Source organism: Chiloscyllium plagiosum, unplaced genomic scaffold (genome assembly GCF_037043375.1).
Source record: "Chiloscyllium plagiosum isolate Xiang-an unplaced genomic scaffold, Cpla_swu_hap1 HiC_scaffold_1, whole genome shotgun sequence".
In the NCBI taxonomy this organism is placed as follows: Eukaryota; Metazoa; Chordata; class Chondrichthyes; order Orectolobiformes; family Hemiscylliidae; genus Chiloscyllium; species Chiloscyllium plagiosum.
In genome coordinates, this window is record NW_028270139.1 from 86,072,204 (window position 1) to 86,089,497 (window position 17,294).

Genomic DNA, 17,294 nt, shown 5'->3' on the forward strand with positions numbered 1-17,294 from the left:
ACGACAATTAGGGATGGGTAATCAATGCTGGCCAGCCAGCACAGCCCGTGGCCCACAAGGGAATAAAAAAATTCTTAATTTCCAAATTTTCAAGATGGGTTATAGGGGAGCTAATGGATCATGTACTGTAAAAACTAGAACATGAGACACACATTAATAAATCTGAAACAAATGCAATAAAGCAGTGGGGTTACACTTGTTGAGATTCTTTTCTTAAGGAATAGTACTGCAGAGAACTTATGTAGTTGACATATTGAATTTTAACCATCCCAGCCGCTGGATAATGATATAATTCTGTATGGTATATCAGAGAAATAATATCAAGGCATTACAATAACTGCAAAAATTATTTCCAAGCATGAAATTAGGCTGAGTTAACCAAGTATTAACTACTGGATCCCTTATGAAGTATCCTAATAAGAGTTGTTAAATTTACGGAAAGTTTTGATAAAGCAGTTTTAGAGAAAAGGTATTTCCTGTTATGAAGAACAGCAGAAGCAAGCCATCAATCTAGCTACCAAGAAATCAAGTAAGGCACTCAAAAGAAACATCTTAATGTAGACAATGGCAGAATGAAGAACTTGCTATTGCAAGGAGTGAATGAACCGAAGAGGAGCTGGTTTATTATAAGGGAGAAGGGGATAGGCAGTTCAGCTGATAAAGATACACAAGGAAAGATGGGAAGAGGGTCACAGTGGAACATAAGCGCAGTAACATCATTGCTTGTTTGGGTTCAGAGCCTTTTTTCTCTGCTGCATATTCGAATTAATTCAATGTAACACTCTTGCCACATTGCAAAGAAAGGAAGGCCACTTCTGAATTTCTGGAGTTGTTGAATGGTATGAAAAACATGTAAATTGCATGTGTTTTCCAAGACTCAAAAAGTAAAGGAAAATAAACTGCTGCACCTACCAATATAGCAGTCCTCAAGCAGAGTGCGTCCAAAAATCGGAACAGGAGGGAATAAGCGCAGAGATTCCTTAATAACACACTGCAGAAACTGGAGCTGCTTCAGATCTTCCATTGTAACATGACGATCGGACCTACCTGATGAAAAAGGATATTAAAATCAAAATCCGCATTTGCAGAAAATACAATTTAAGGAAATATTTTCAGCAGAATCTGGCTTTTGGGAAGGAGAGAAAGGTTTGCATGGGGAGAGAAGGAAGGGGAAGAGGCAGGAGGAAGTGGGAGATGACATTCTCAAAAGGTCATGCAAATTGGTCAGCTCAGATCCTCACTTTCTATCATAGTTTAGCAAGTTATTATTGTCCTTCGACTATTCCACATTTATTTTTAATCATGAGTCCATTATAATTACCCTAAAGTAATTGTATTGATTTTGTACAAGATGTTTCAAGATTGTAAAAACCGTCCTGCCTTCTTTTCTTACATTCTTCCTGAAGTTGCTCCACTCTTTCATAATGCTTCCTATTCTAGCCATTCCTGATGGGACTTTACAGCTCTTTCATTACTTGGATCATCCTTGACATTATTTCACTTCATTTTTCCATTTGCAACTTCTCTTGAAATGTGTGTCAGGCTGTAACCTCGATTAGTTCTGACAGAAAGCAAGGGCTTGACTTTCAAATTCATGTCTGCATTTTGAAATCGAACATGACTGCACCCCTTCCTCTCTGTATTCGCTGTCACACCCATACCCTACAAGATATCAGTGCTCCTCAACTCTGACCTTTTGTGCATGCCCAACTGTAACTGCTCTACCATTGGTGGCTGTGCCTTCAGTAGTCAGCATGGTTTCATCAAGGGGAGATCATGCCTGAAATCTGCTAGAATTCTTTGAGGAAGTTACTAGCATGTTAAACCAAGGACAGCCAATGGATGTAATCTACCTGGACTTCAAGGCGGCCCTTGACAAGGTGCCACAGTGGAGGCTGCTGAGTAAGATAAGGGCCCATGGTGTCAGAGGCAAGGTGCTAACTGGGATAGAAGCTTGGCTGCCTGGCAAAAAGCAGAGAGTGGGATAAAAAGGGTCCTTCTCAGGATGGCAGCCAGTGACAAGTGGTGTTCCACAAGGTTCAATGTTGCGATCACAACTTTTCACTTTATACATTAACGATCCAGATGAAGGAACTGAGGGCATTCTGACTATGTTTGCAGATGATACAAATATAGGTAGAGTGACAGGTAGCATTGAGGAGGCGGAAAGGCTGCAATAGGATTTGGACAGGTTAGGAATGTGGGCAAAGAAGTGGCAGATGGAGTACAATGTGGGAAAGTGTGAGGTCATGCACTTTGGTAGGAAGACAATTTTCTAAATGGGGAGAAAATTCAGAAGTCTGAAGTGCAAAGAGACTTGGGAGTTCTAGTCCAGGATTCCCTCAAGGTAAACTTGCAGGTTGAGTCAGCAGTTAGGAAGGCAAATACAATGATGGTATTTATTTCGAGGACTCGGATATAAAAGCAGGGCTGTACTTCCGAGACTCTATAAGGCTCTGGTCAGACCACATTTGGAGTATTGTGCACAGTTTTGGGCCCCATATCTCAGGGAGGATGTACCAGCCCTGGAGTGTGTTCAGAGGAGATTCTTGAGAACGGTCCCACAAATAAAAAGTAGACCTTTTAGAACAGAGATGAGGAGAAACTTCTCCAGCCAGAGAGTGGTGAATCTATGGAATTCATTGCCACAGAAGGCTGTGGAGACCAGGTCATTAAGTACCTTTTAGACAGAGATAGATAAGTTCTTGAGTATAAAGGGTTAAAGGGAGAAAGTAAGAGAATGGGGATGAGAATCTTATCAGCCACGATTGAATGGTAGAGCAAATTAGATGGGCTGATTGGCCTAATTTCTGCTCCTATGTCTTATGGTCTCAACCCAAACCTCTGGAGCAGACTCTCTACAACTCTCCTACTCATCTTCCACCTTTCTGAGACAGTCCTGATAATCTCTTTGTCCAAGCTTTTGGTAAACTGACCTAATATCTCCTTATGAAGCCGAGTCCCAAACTAGGTTTCAGAACAGTCCCACAAAATACATTCCATTATGTTAAAAGGTCGAATATAAATAAGTTGTTATTGTTTCATCCAATGCCAGTAATCTCTCAGTTGTTAGTGGGCAACTCCTGTGTCCAAACCTGCATGGGAAAGATAAGCTTCAAACCCTCTGCAGAAAGAAATCATTAAGGATGACTGAATCCTCTCTCACTAGCTTTACCTTGAAATACCTTAGGGGTCAATGTTTCTACTAACACAGGTTTTCCCCCAAGCATGTGATAATTTTAAAAGTAATCCAGTTGGTGGAAAACGGACATCAGGTCAGCTGCCCATTCTTAGCCTCAGCGAGCTGAGCCACATCTGAATATGAAGTGGTCAACAAACAATATGAGGAATAGGACAGGGTAAAAGTGAGCACCTTGGAGTATGCTTAGATACAACAAGCAGAAACATCGGTAACACATTGTAGTTTGTTTTCTCTCTTTTACACAGATGGTAGGGTTCCTGATGTAAAATTCCTGATTGAGCCTGCCCACACTTGACCACCTGAGCCTGCAGTCTCTCAATGGCCATTGGGCCTTGAACTGGTTTCAGCTGTGATGTCCTACCTCACAAAAGATGCTACTTAATCAAGCCAAAGTGCCACAGGGAGTGATGACTACTACTTGAAGCAGGAGCAGACATACAGCCCCAAGCAGGCAAGTCCAAGTCATGACAAGGCCAGACTTGTAGACACTATTGCGGGAGGTGGCTGTAGCCTTCAAAGAACAGTAGACCAAAAAGGTGGTTTGTTATTTAAGGGCCTCAACTGTTCATGAGCAACTGAATACCCTCATACCTACCCTTCCACAGGGGCTTTCTGGAAATCAAGAATTCATCTCTTTCATACATTTTTGGAACCTACATGAAATGAGACAAGCAGCAAAAACCCATCTTGAGTTTTTTTTTTCCCTAAGTTCAGCCTGACAACACTCTTTACACATCACTTTTCTGAGGATTGAAAATAAACTGATGGGGCTCAGATTGTCCTACTCCTTGTAAACAAGACATACCTGAGCAATCTTCCAAGTTGTTCACCTAATGACAGTGTTGTGATTGTAATGGAGCAAGCTGCATAGCAGCACAACTAGTTCTGGACCACAAGTCTTTGGTATTACAGGTGGGATACTGAAAGGGTTTAGAAAAGATTCACAAAAGATGTTGCCAGTTTGGAGGTTTGGGATATAGGGAGAGGCTGAATAGGCTAGGGGTATTTTCCCTGGAGCATCAGTGGCTGAGGGGTGACCTTATAGGAGGTTTATAAAATCATGAGGGGCATGGATAGGTGAATAGTCAAGGTCTTTTCTCCAGGGTAGGGGAGTCCAAAAGGGAAACATTTAACAGGGACCTAAAGGGCAGCTTTGATACGCAGCAGGTGGTGAATGTATGGCATGAGCTGCCAGCAGAAGTGATGGAAGCTGGTACAATTACAACATTTAAAAAGGCACTTGGATGGGTATGTGAATAGGAAGGATTTAGGAGGAATTCAGGCCAAATGCTGGCAAATGGGACTAGATTAATTTTGGATACCTGGTCATCATGGATAGTTAGACTGGTTCCATGCTGTACATCTCGATGATTCAATATCACTAGACCTAGTACCTTCGTTCATTACTTGCCATCATGTGGAATCAACTACAAATGCATCAAAGTTTTAAATGTTTACAATGCCAAGATGCATAGAATCTTTCAGTACTTTGGGGAAGTACATGTTGGGACTGAAGTGCTCATAACCTTACCAAAAACATCATCCAGCTCTTCGTGAACTTTCTTCTGTATGTTGGGATGGGTTCCCAAGAGGTAAAGTGTCCAGTTTATTGCAGATGCTGTGGTATCATGCCCCTGTTGGAAAAGTCAAAAGCAATGGTTTTTCAAAATCTATACACCTTTATACTTTCTGATTTTTCAGTTGGCTGGATCCAATGTGTTATCACCATAATTCAAACAAACTCAACATTGTTGAGATGAAACACTGGAGCCAATACTTAAACTGACCTCTTATAATTTGGAGATGCTGGTACTGGACTGGGGTGTACAACATTTAAAAAAAAAATCACAACACCAGGTTACAGTCCAACAGGTTTATTTGAAAGCACTAGCTTTCGGAGCACTGCTCCTTCGTCAGGTTGTTGGAGCAGTGCTCCAAAAGCTAGTGCTTTCAAATAAACCTGTTGGACTACAACCTGGTGTTGTGATTTTTAACTTTGGACTCTTATATTAATTGATTTTACTTTACAAATATAACCAAAACCTTTAAGCCCTTAAATAACAACTTGTCCCTATAGGGATTCTATCCTTATTAGCAAACCTAAAAATACTCTTCCCTATTTTGTCCCCTACAGTTAAACGGAAACACAATTATTCAAGAACGTATATATTTACAGGCAGCATGCTGGCTCAATGGTTAGCACTGCTGCCTCACAGTACCAAGGACCTGGGTTCAATTCCCACCTTGGGCGATTGCCTGTGTGAAGTTTGCACAGTCTCCCCGTGTCTGCGTGAGTTTCCTCCAGGTGCTCCGGTTTCCTCCCACAATCCAAAAGATGTGCAGGTCATTCTAAAATGGCCATTCTAAATTGCCCACAGTGTTAGATACATTAGTCAGAGGCAAGTATAGGACCGAGGAAAGTCCTATACCCAATGGGTGGCTTACTCTTTGGAGGGTCAGTGTGGACTTGTTGGGCCAAAGGGCCTGTTTCCATACTGTAGGGAATCTAATCTAATATAGGATAAATTGAAGTTTTAAAAGAAACTGCTTATAAAATGTTATAGACAGATAGATTATGGTTTATAAAAGACAATGGAAAAATCTTCATTAAAACAAAATTGGGGCGGCACGGTGGCTCAGTCGTTAGCATTGATGCCTCACAGCACCAGGGTCCCAGGTTCAATTCCAGCCTCAGGTGACTGGCTGTGTGGAGTTTGCACATTCTCCCAGTGTCTGCATGGGTTTCCTCCGGGTGCTCCGGTTTCCTCCCACAGTCCAAAGGTGTGCAGGTCTGGCGAATTGGCCACGCTAAATTGCCCATAGTGTTAGGTGCATCAGTTGGAGGGAAATGGTTCTGGGTGGGTAACTCTTCGGAGGGTCGGTGTGGACTGGTTGGGCCGAAGGGCCTGTTTCCACACTGTGGGGAATCTAGTCTAATCTAATTTAATTTCATCCACCTTCCTGAACCAGCATCAGAACCAGGACAGCACACAAAAAAAACAGAAAAGATAAAGTTAGAGAAAAGTGTTAAAGTAAGGAAAGGAACAAAGGAAGCGAGGGGGAAAAAAAAAGAGAATGAATGTCAGAAATGCACATAATAGGAGGGCGAACACTTATCTATGGGTCTTTTTAACTCCAAGGTTTTCTTCATCTCCAATTAGTTTGAAGCAGAAGGAGATAGCAAGCCTTTTAGTACAGCTGGCGGATTCTTATTTATGTAATGAATGGATCTTGCTGCTAAGCTACAATATCAAGACTGCAAAAGTAGAGATCACTATGTTATACTTTGAAACAGCAAATAATAAAATCATGGTTTGAAAACTAACAACATTCACAAAAGGAAAAAAAAGAAACCACTTATCAAAGTTAGCACACAATAAATAACCACTAGATGGAACTCTCTCTTAATACTCGGTAATACTGAAATAAAAACAGGATGCTGGAGAAACTCAGCAGGTCCGACAACCAATCTGATAGAATTCTTCTTCAGATTTTCACCATTATCAGTTTTTTGCTTTTGTACAGTCATACTGAACATGGGTTTACTATGGTGAATCAGTCCTTTCTACTCTTTTACAAGAGTTTTCTCGTATAAGTAGACTTGCAATTAACTCAGAACTAACCAAATCTCTCATGATCTAAATCTACGTCTATTTGAAGAATCCAGATGTGGTACGTACACCTAACTATATACAGTAATACGCTACAGAATTATTTTTCCTTTATTCTTTCATAGGATGTGGGCATAAATGGCAAAGTCAACACTTATTGCACATCCCCAATTGACCTAGACTTAGGTGACTTACTAGGCCATTTAATTAATTAGTTAAGAATCAACATCATTACTGTGGGTCTGGGGTCAGTTGCAGGCCAGATCAGGTAAGGATGGCAGATTTCCTTCCCTAAAAAGATTAAAGAATCAGATGGGCTTTCACAACAATGCTAGCTTTGTGGTCATATTGCCAACACTAGCTTTTAAGTCCAACTTTATTAACTGAATTTTAAATCCATCAGTCCATGTCCCTTGGACATTAGCCTGAATTTCAGGACTAGTCCGGTGACATTATCACTATACCACAATGTCAAAAAAGTGTGATGTTGGAAAAGCACAGCAGGTCAGGCAACATTCAAGAAGCCAGGAAAGTTGACGTTTTGGGCATAAGCCCTTCATCAGGTATGATGAAAGGCTTATGCCCAAAAGGTGGGCTCTCCTGCCCCTTGGATGCTGTCTGACCTGCTGTGCTTTTCCAGGACCACACTTCTCGATTCTGATCTCCAGCATTTGCAGTCCTCACTTTCTCCTGGTCACTATATCATAGTGTTAATCAATGCTGCCACATAACCAAACACAAAACTATACAAGTTCTTGTGAAACTGCAATATGGCTTGTTTTGAATTAGAATTTAAACCAAGGTTTTCTTAATTATAATTTTTGGATTATGATGAAAAGTGATCAACTTGAAAATTCTCTGTCTAAAAGAGGTCATTTGATCTTCTGCATATTTCCAACACTAGGCCACTCTATAGTAACTTTGCAACCGCTGTTGTAAAATAATGGCAAAATGGATTACTTCTAGTCCATTTTCTTTAATCCAACTGTAACCATTCTAATTTAATTTAGAACATGTCTACAATAGCACTCTGTTGTAATTATTAAATGCTTTAACAGATGACCTTTAGACCATCAATAAGAGAAGAACATGCAATTGTTTTAATTCAGAACAAATATTCAAGTTTGTTCTACTGCTTGTCATGTGACCAATTGATGCTGAAGTACTTTGGAAAGAAAACATTTCGGAACACTTAAAGGATATCCAATCAGCTGCTGCCTCTTTTGCACCCCTGAATCTCAATTATATCTTGACTTTTTTTTTGTCTTCATTCTAATTTGGAGATCTATTTTTAAAAAGTTCAACATTGAAAGCTGCTAATTATTAGCTAAAGTTTTAAAATTACTAGTAATTGCAAACAGTCTAATTGCTTGCATTTAGGGGGATATAATGTAGAAATGAAAAAATATGCACAATTAGAGATAGGGAAACAAACAGAAAGACAGCATGGCTTTCCTCTTCCTGAATAGAATTCTTTTGAGAAAAACCAAGTGTGTTGAATTCTGACAAGAAGCTAAAAGCCTCCACCTGGTTTCATCCGTATTTTGTGTTAATAAAAAGCAACAGATTTGTAGTTATCTGAGAATGAGGGAGAGACACATACACACAAACTAAAGATGAAATAAAGACATTAATACAAATCAGAGCTGCCAGGTTAGGGGTCTCCTTCAACACCCAACCTCCACCTGAGCCCACATTTACCAGAGTAATGTGCTTCTTCTGCTCAGAATAATCAGATGAACTAACTAGGACTGATCCACTATTTATAGAATGAATTTTGGCAAAGTTGCGTAATCAGTCAGTTTCAGACACTGTCTGAAAGAATCAAGGTCACAGAAAAGCATGGAAAGCAATGGTATATTAGTAATGCAGAATTCCACACGAATGCTCTGGGGCATGGATTAAAAATCCCACCACAGTAGCCAGCGAAATGCGAATTCAGTAAGATCTAGAATCACAAGCTAGTCTAATGCTGACAACGTAACTCTTGTTGGTGGTCATAAATACACAACTGGCTAATTTTAGGGAAGGAAATTTGCCATCCTTACCTAGAATGGCCCGGCACGTGAAACACAGCAATGTGCCCAACTCTTAACTCTGAAGTCGCCAAGCAAGCCAGATAAATTAAATGACATCATTCACTAATTCAACAGAGGCACAAACCATCCTGTCATAATTAGTTTTATACCGCAGTTTAAGAATACCATCCATATATTTTAATGGCTCATGAGCTAACAATAATTTCAACCTTTTACAATGATTATTTGATCCTATGATTCAGCGGAAATAGAAAACTTCTGTGTACTACTCTGAATATTATTTCACCTCAAACATGAATGTGTCCACTTCTTCCCGAATGTCCTGCTGACTCAGTCTCTTTCCATCTTCATCTTTTGCGCTGAGAATCAGGTCAAGAAATGCTTTACGCTTCTTCTTCCTCCGCGATTCAGAATCTGAATCAGAATGACTACATTCTTCAGAGGTTTCCATTTTACGAGACCGCTCCATAATCACCTAATAAAAGCAAATGAATTCTTTCAAAATTAGACTTACCTAGTGATTAGATTAGAGTGGTGCTGGAAAAGCACAGCAGGTCAGGCAGCATTCAAGGAACAGGAAAAGAAAAAAAAAATAAATAAAAAAAGAAAAATCGATGTTTCAGGCAAAAGCCCTTCCTGATGAAGGGCCTTTGCCCGAAACATCGATTTTCCTGTTCCTTGGATGCTGCCTGACCTGCTGTGGTTTTTCAGCACCAATCTAATCTTGACTCTAATCTCCAGCATCTGCAATCCTCACTCTCGCCCTTTACCAAGTGATTAGAATAGATTAGAACTGTAGTTGTCTCAACCCTGGACTTGAACTGTTTTTCTGTTGCTCTGCCAGCAGCTATTAGACACCCAGGTAATTTATTGACTAAGTCTACAGATCCCAGCATTCTTCACCCAGCAATGTCAGATCCCTCACAGGAGGCACTTGGCCATTTTGACTGTCTCCCTGTTCTACTAGGCCCCACATACACACTTGAAAATACAGGACCAGACAATCCACACACTGACAGATCCAGAGCCCATTCTCTACTGCTGTCAGAGCAATCCACTCATTGAAAACACAAACACTTCATTCTTGACAAACTTTAGAGTTAGAGTTATCGACAGCAACAGCTCAGGATAGCAATGTGAGCAATTCACACAATGCTGTCTTGTTACAGTGTGCACTTCTTACAGATATCACACTTATTTCATGCAACATTTAACTCAAACATTGCTGGCTCTGTTAGCTTCAGAAGAAATTAGAGATGGGCATTAAATGCTTGTCCAAGCAGCAGTGTCGAGTCTTGCAGTCAGGGATCTGACTGAAATCTATTTCATTCAGGGCAGTGGTAGTGCCACAGAAGACGACAATAGGCATCCCAGAATGTGAAGTGGTTGCTCCTAGTATTACTGTCATGGACAGATCCATCAGCAGATTGGGGATGGTGGGTTTAATTTAATTAGAATCCCTGCAGTGTGAAAACAGGCCATTTGGCTACAAGTCCACACTGACCCTCTGAAGAATATCCCACCCAGAACCATTCCTCTATACCGATTACTCTATATTTATTTCCCCTAACTAATGCACCTAGTGTACACGTTCCCGAACACTACAGGTAATTTGGCACGGCCAATTCCCCTAACCTGCACATCTTTGGACCGTGGGAGGAAACCGGAGCACCTGGAGGAAAGCCACGCAGACACGGGGAGAACGTCTGTGTGGAGTTTGCACAGATGCCCAAGGCTGGAATTGAACCCGGATCCCTGGCAGCTTGAGGCAGCATGCTAACCTCTGAGCCATCATGCTGTTGGGAGTGTCTAATACACACAGACTTCCCACAAGCAACAAAATCTGCTGTAAAGGACTGTACAACTGGTTTACTGAGGACAATGGGGGAAAATAAAAGAAAGATGGAGTCGGTACATGGATCCCCAGGTAGCAAAGTCAGCAGTTAGCGAGGTCTGCTTGTGTGCTTTTCTCTCACGTTGGTTCCTTCACCACCTGCTGTACACCAGTCTAGTAGCAATGTCCTTTAGGACTTGAGCAGAGCAAACCCATTATTAAAACTGAAATATATTATAGACCAGCAATTATCTAACTTGTCCTTACCCGTAATATACTTCAGCCTTTAGACTCAATATGTTACAACCTTTGCCCTTTCCACAGATACTCTCTCACTTGCTGGTTTTCAACATTTTGCATAATTTCTTTTAAAGCAAAACAGTTTGACCATCAGTCTACCTTTTCAGTGAAGGCATGCAGAATTTTGAGGGCTTTGTCATGTTCCTTTCCTTCACCGAACATGTTGAACAGGAAGTCAGGCCAAAACCAAGGCATTTTCTGTCTGCGGTGGATCAAATCACTCAACCTAAGCAAAGAGAAATTATCATCTTCCTTACTACAGTTTATTCAAGATCCTCTCTTCACAATGTGAAATGAGACATTTTGTTTTACAAACAATTTAAACAACATTCAAGCTCAGCTGAGAAGCAGTTGGGCACTGGGCAATGCTCATCTTTGACACAAACACAGCTTCAATTGAGCAACATTAGTGCAGAGCAAAAGCCTCTCCAAATCACTAACACGGTGGCTACAGCTGCAGGGTAAGGGTTCAGTGTTCGTCTCACCCATCTTTTCCAGGCTTTGTTGCCCTTTAAAGGGTAAAGTTCTCTCTTGGAAAATCCACCCGAATGGCTGCAGTGGTCACAGTTAACAAAAAAAAAAATCAAAATGCATCCAAGACAGAACAGCCAGCTTGCTTAATAACCTCCTTCTGCCCGCCTCCAAATCGCAAGGAAGATTATTGCCACACTCTTCATTACTTTGGCTACAGTATGCACTATAACTCACCCTGCTTGCTTAGATCTTCAAAAACCTCCATCACAACTAGCAAAGTCGTGAGAACTCTATCATTTCTTCTTCAAGTCAGATAGTACAACACACTGCATTTTCTTTAATAGATACTGGGTGAAAATCCCAATGTTACCTACTTAACACCATTGTTTGAATATCACAGACAGCAAGTGGTCAAGAAGGCAGCCTGCCACCTAACAGGAATGGAGAATAATTGCAATAACTACATGCAAGACATCTCATAACCTAGTTCGACATTGTCTCATATATGACATTAGGCCAGGTCTCAGGTTTGCATAATTGATTGAGAACACCACATTAAAAAGTCACTGTCGGAGTGAAGGATGGAGGCATTGGCTTTGCATTGCACTCACTTGGCCTGATGTCACCGGACCCTGTTCTCCTCAATGTACGTCATGTTTGGTGATACAGACTTCTCCTTCAGCATTGTGCAAGGTTCATTTTTTTTTCCTCATACACTGCATTCCAGTTTGCAAACTCAGAGGTAAGGCAAACAATTTGATGGGAAAGTCACCAAACAATTTAACTGCTTTTGGTATGGCAGTAGGGAGTTAAAAATTGGTGTTTCCTGAAAGAGTCTGGTGTATTAACAGCTAATAGCTGTGGAGGATAGAAAGGAAAAGTAGCAACAAATTTCGCCATCGACACTGTACTAATCACCAATGCCTGACACCTTATTCTTCATTTTCTTCTTAACCTGGGATGAGGAATTTTGGTCTCAAACTGTCACTTACGTTGGAAACTTCAAAAGCTTAAGTTAAAAGTGATTTTAAAATTTTATTAACTAACACGAATGACAGGAATTTATGGTTTATCCTGTCACAATCCATTTGGGAGAATTGACTGGTGTCACAAAGGAATACCTTCTACTTCATATTAGAAACATTACAAGAAAATGCAGAAAAACTATTCAGGAAACACAAGGAACTCACTTATAAATTGCACGAATATATTCCGAGTCACTGTTATTCTGAGCAGAGACTCCCTTATCCATAGCAGTTTCTAGAATGGAAAGTCCAAAAGGTAAGTTGGATATTTGTGCTGATCAAATCAATTAACCTTAACATTAGGAATTTACAAATGAGCTTACCTTTATGAGCACTGAAAACAAATAGCATCAAAAGCAAAGCAAATATATCATCACAATGGATAGGCTTACCCCTTCTCTAGAGGTGGTGAGAAAGGTCAGTTATTGGTCAAGTTGCCCTGGCAGAATACTGTATTCCTTTTAGACACCGAAGCAATTAAATGCTGGAAAACAAGGCCCTTCAGTAACCTTGAACTCGGCCCCAAAATCAGGGCCTGGAGTTGTCCATCAACAACCAGTTAATGGCCTCATCTTTCCGCTGGTCAATGTCCTGTATTCTGAGCATGCAAGAAAAGTGGTCGGTTGTTTGGCAGGGCAGCCTAGTAGGGAGGGGCATCTTCCATTTGTTTCAATCTGCAGCCACCCAATTCCTTCCTCCCTGCAAACCCACCTCAAGACCAGAAAGAAAACCATTTATCTTCTCACCATTTAAGTATCCAAACCCCGATACTCAAGTGAGGTCTTCTCGGAGCTCATAGCTACCACCCTCAGATTGGCCAACAGCTACTGGCACTACAAGACTTCAGTATGAAGACTTCTAATTTGCTGACGAGCTTTTCAAGCGGTTGATAGGAACTTTATTTGGGGAGCTCCCTCTCTGGTGGGAGCAGAGAGTCTGTTGCCCTGAAGATCTGCCCCCAAATCCCCCACAAATTGTGGTTTTGGCAAAATTTAGTGTTCAATGCACTGACTCAATAATTCACACATTACTCTGAGCATACATGGAGGAGCATCTGCAAAAATATGAACTATATGACACAGTCATGAGGTTGAGGTGTAGCTACAAGTAACAGTGAGTAAGTTACATTATTCCTCAAAGTACATTGTCAGTGTGATTATCTATAAAACTTTGTTAATGTAGTATATAGCATTTAAAAGTACGTCCAGAGCTGTTCTAGCAAGACAATAAGATGTGGGAGCAGAGAAAGCTCATTTAATGATTTGCTCCACTAATCAATGAGGTTTATCTCAGCCTTGAATATACTTAAATGAGTCAGCCACTAAAGCCCACTGCAGTAAAGAATTCCACAGATTCAATACCAGAAGAAACTCCTTCTCATGTTGGACTTAAGAATGTGAAAGTAATTATGCTCTTTGGTCCTAAACTCTCCAATAAAGGGGAAACAACATTTCCACATCCAACTTATCACATCCCCTGAGAATCTTGTATGTTTCAAGAAGGTCGTCTCTCTTTCTAAGTTTCAATGAGCACAAATCCAACTAACTCAATCTCTCAAGAAAATCCTTCCATGCCCAGACACCGTCTAGTGAACCTCCTCTGGACTGCCCCCATTGCCAGTATATTTTTTCATAGACAAAGGACCCAAAACTGTATAGTTTTAGCAAGACTTCTCTACTTCTAAACTCTATTCCCTTTGCTTCCATATTACCTTCAGAACTCGTACTGTGATTCACGCATGTGGACTTCCAAATCCTTCTGTGATGTAGTTTTTTCAGTCTCTCTCCATTTAAATAATGCTCAGTTCCTCTATTCCTCCTGCTAAAGTGCATAGCCACACATTTTCCAACATTATAATCCCCGTGCCAAGTTTATGCCCATTCATGTAACTAGTCTAGATCCCCCTCGAAACTTGATCACCTTCATTAATTGCCTTCCAACTTGTTTTCGTGTCACCTGCAAACTAGTTATAGTAAATCCATTTTCCGAATTCAAGTCAATAATATACAAGGTAAATAACTGTAGCTCCAGCACGGATACCCGTGGCACTCCTCTAGTTACAGGTTGCCATCTTGAAACTGACCACCCCCCCCCCCCCTCAATCCCAACTGTGTTCTGTTAGCCAATATTCCATCTATGATAATATACTACCTCTAAAACCATGGACTCTTTAGTCTATTGCGTGGTACTTTATCAAATGAAAATCCAAATAAATGATATCCACAGCATTCTCTTTAGCTACCCAGTTTATGATTTTCTCAAAGAATTCCAATAAATTTGTTAAGCATAATTTCCCCTTTGTGAAGTCATATGGACTCTGATTAATTAAGTTATGTATTTCTAAATGCTCTGCTACTAGGTCTATTAAAAGACTCAAACATTTTCCTCAATAACAGATATTAAGCTAACATGTCTAGAGTTATCCTTTTTTTCTGCTGGTTTTAAATAAAGATACAGCAAAACTTTGTTTTAACCAGCACCTTATGAACCCGTGATCTCTATAAACCAGCAAATATTATATATTTGAAATATCAGAGGTTTGCTCAGAGATCACAAAGACAATAGTCAGTTGAGAGCATGACTGAGAAGGCTCTCTGATGGTAAGTTTTATTTAAGGCAAAGTTACATTACTATTTAAGTGATTTATGCTGGAAATAAAGTACAACCTGTATTGCACTTCTATTACTTAGCATGTGTTTTAACATTGATTACGTGGATCTCTCGATCAACCAGGATATTTGGTCAACTGGCACATTCCTATAGGTGACAGTTAATAAAATCTTTGCTGTGCTACATTAGCAGTCATCCAATCCTGGAATGCACTGCCTAGGAAGAGAAGGAAGGAAACCTCACAACCTTTAAACAGGTACTTGAATTAGCACTTGAAGCGTCAAAACATTCCAAGTTACTGCTGGAAAGTGGGATTGGTACAGGTAGCAATATATTTTTGGTGGTACTGACATGATGGGTCAAAAGGGTATATTCTGTCTGATGCTACCTTTTTAAGATGTCAAGGAAAGGAAGTTTTAGGTATATAAAACAATATATTCCTACTCAAACAGAGAAGATGATAAGGACATGGAATTGTAAAATCCTTAAGGACTTTGAAAGAATAGGCAAAAAAAAAATCCTTGAATATGATTCATCAGTAGCCATCAATTTAAAAGTTATTGCTAAAGCACTAGAAAAGTATACTGGGAAAAAAATATTTCATACAGCAGTTGCAAAGCTTTTCATTGTGCTTCAGTACACGTGACAATAAATTCAATTCAATTCAACTCAACTGTGAATGCTTGAAGCAGAGACCACTGCATCATCTTTTTAAAAGAAAAAAAATGGATATGTGAAACAAGATACATTGATATGGAGGGAAAAGGCAACATTTTAAATTGCCCTAGTAAAGGAGCAGCATTGACAATAGACTAAATACTCTTCTGCTGAGCTGTTAACTCTGACCCTTTTTATATCTGCTCCCATTTTAACAATCTGTGCAAACTCACCACAAATGATGTCCAAAGCACAAAGAGTGACATCACTGAAGCAGTTAAAAGGTCCCTTTCCCACTTTCTTCTCCCATTTTTCCAGTAATATACTGGCCTGTTCATTCATAACCTCCAGAAATTCCATCAGAATTGTGAAATGAAATGTTGGGGTTATTAACTTCCTCCTTGCACGCCATTTATTTCCTGTGCTGCAAAGCAAAGCAAAGCGGAGAAAGTGTTAGTTCTACATTTTTGAAGACATTACTTCAGTGCATTTTAATAAAGCACCCATAAAGGGTCAATACCAATCTCCGATCATAAACTGTGATAAAAAATATTAATTCCAAGTATCTGCTGCTCCTCAAACTTGCGTATTGGCCAGGGTGATTATTTAAAGCAGAATATTGAAGGTTAATCAAGAATTTAAATGTTTTTTAAATTCATTTACAGAGAAACCTCGATTATCCGAATTTCGGATTATCCAAAGATTTCATGGTCCCACAAAAACGTTGCGTCCCACAAAAACATTGCGTCAAATAGCTAAGTGTAATCGATTTACCTGTACTGAAGAACATGCGAAAATGCTGGCAAAGACAAATAACCACAAGCAGCTCAAGCACCAGCGACTGGAATTTTTTATAGAAGGGTTGTTACAGAGCCCTTTGCAAAAGTAAGTGTTTTACAGTATTCCCGTCACTTTAGCGGGCAGTTCATGAACAAAAATGGCCAAGAACATAAACGCATGTGTGAGGTGGTGCTTTTGTCTTTCTATCGCGAGACGGAGTCGTTGAAAACTGACAAATGCTCTTGCGATCATAGAAGCTGTTTGGGACCTTGTTTAATGTTGTCTTCACCACTCCTTGTATGCTAACTACTGCTGCACTTTTAAAACATTTTTTCTCGTGTTATAATAGATTAATTTTGTTTATCGTGTGAGATATGCCCTCTTGCACTCAATACATTAAAATTAAAGATTTAAACAAATTCTCCAGTAGTGCACAGCGTTAGAACAGTATGGTTCCCCTTGTTTAAGGTAAAACTGATTATCCGAAGGAAACAATGCCTGCCCATATCGTTCAGATAATTGAGGTTCCTCTGTGCAGAGATGTGGATATTGCTGGCTCGGCCAGAATTTACTGCCCATCCCCAATTGGCCAGAAGGCAGTTAGAGTAGAGAGTAGCTTATTTGTCATTTCTACCATATGCAACTGAGACAGTAAAAATGAGACAGTGTTCCTCCAGGACAGAGGTGCTCATGGACAGCACAAACTACATGATCATACAAAGAGCAACATAAAGTGCATGAGAAGAGCAAAACATGCAAATT

At 40.1% G+C, this 17,294-nt stretch overlaps 1 protein-coding gene across 1 annotated transcript in view; it reads right to left on the reverse strand.

Moving 5' to 3' along the window:
- Positions 1 to 17,294, reverse strand: part of LOC122549769 (cytochrome P450 4V2-like) — a 58,408-nt gene that overhangs the window by 18,656 nt on the left and 22,458 nt on the right. The window contains exons 4-9 of the mRNA XM_043689768.2: positions 15,986 to 16,176; positions 12,651 to 12,720; positions 11,086 to 11,212; positions 9,139 to 9,327; positions 4,734 to 4,836; positions 913 to 1,047 (exon numbers count right to left, since the gene is read on the reverse strand). Coding sequence (XP_043545703.2) covers positions 913 to 1,047; positions 4,734 to 4,836; positions 9,139 to 9,327; positions 11,086 to 11,212; positions 12,651 to 12,720; positions 15,986 to 16,176 — 815 coding nt within the window. The remainder of the gene's footprint in view (positions 1 to 912; positions 1,048 to 4,733; positions 4,837 to 9,138; positions 9,328 to 11,085; positions 11,213 to 12,650; positions 12,721 to 15,985; positions 16,177 to 17,294) is intronic.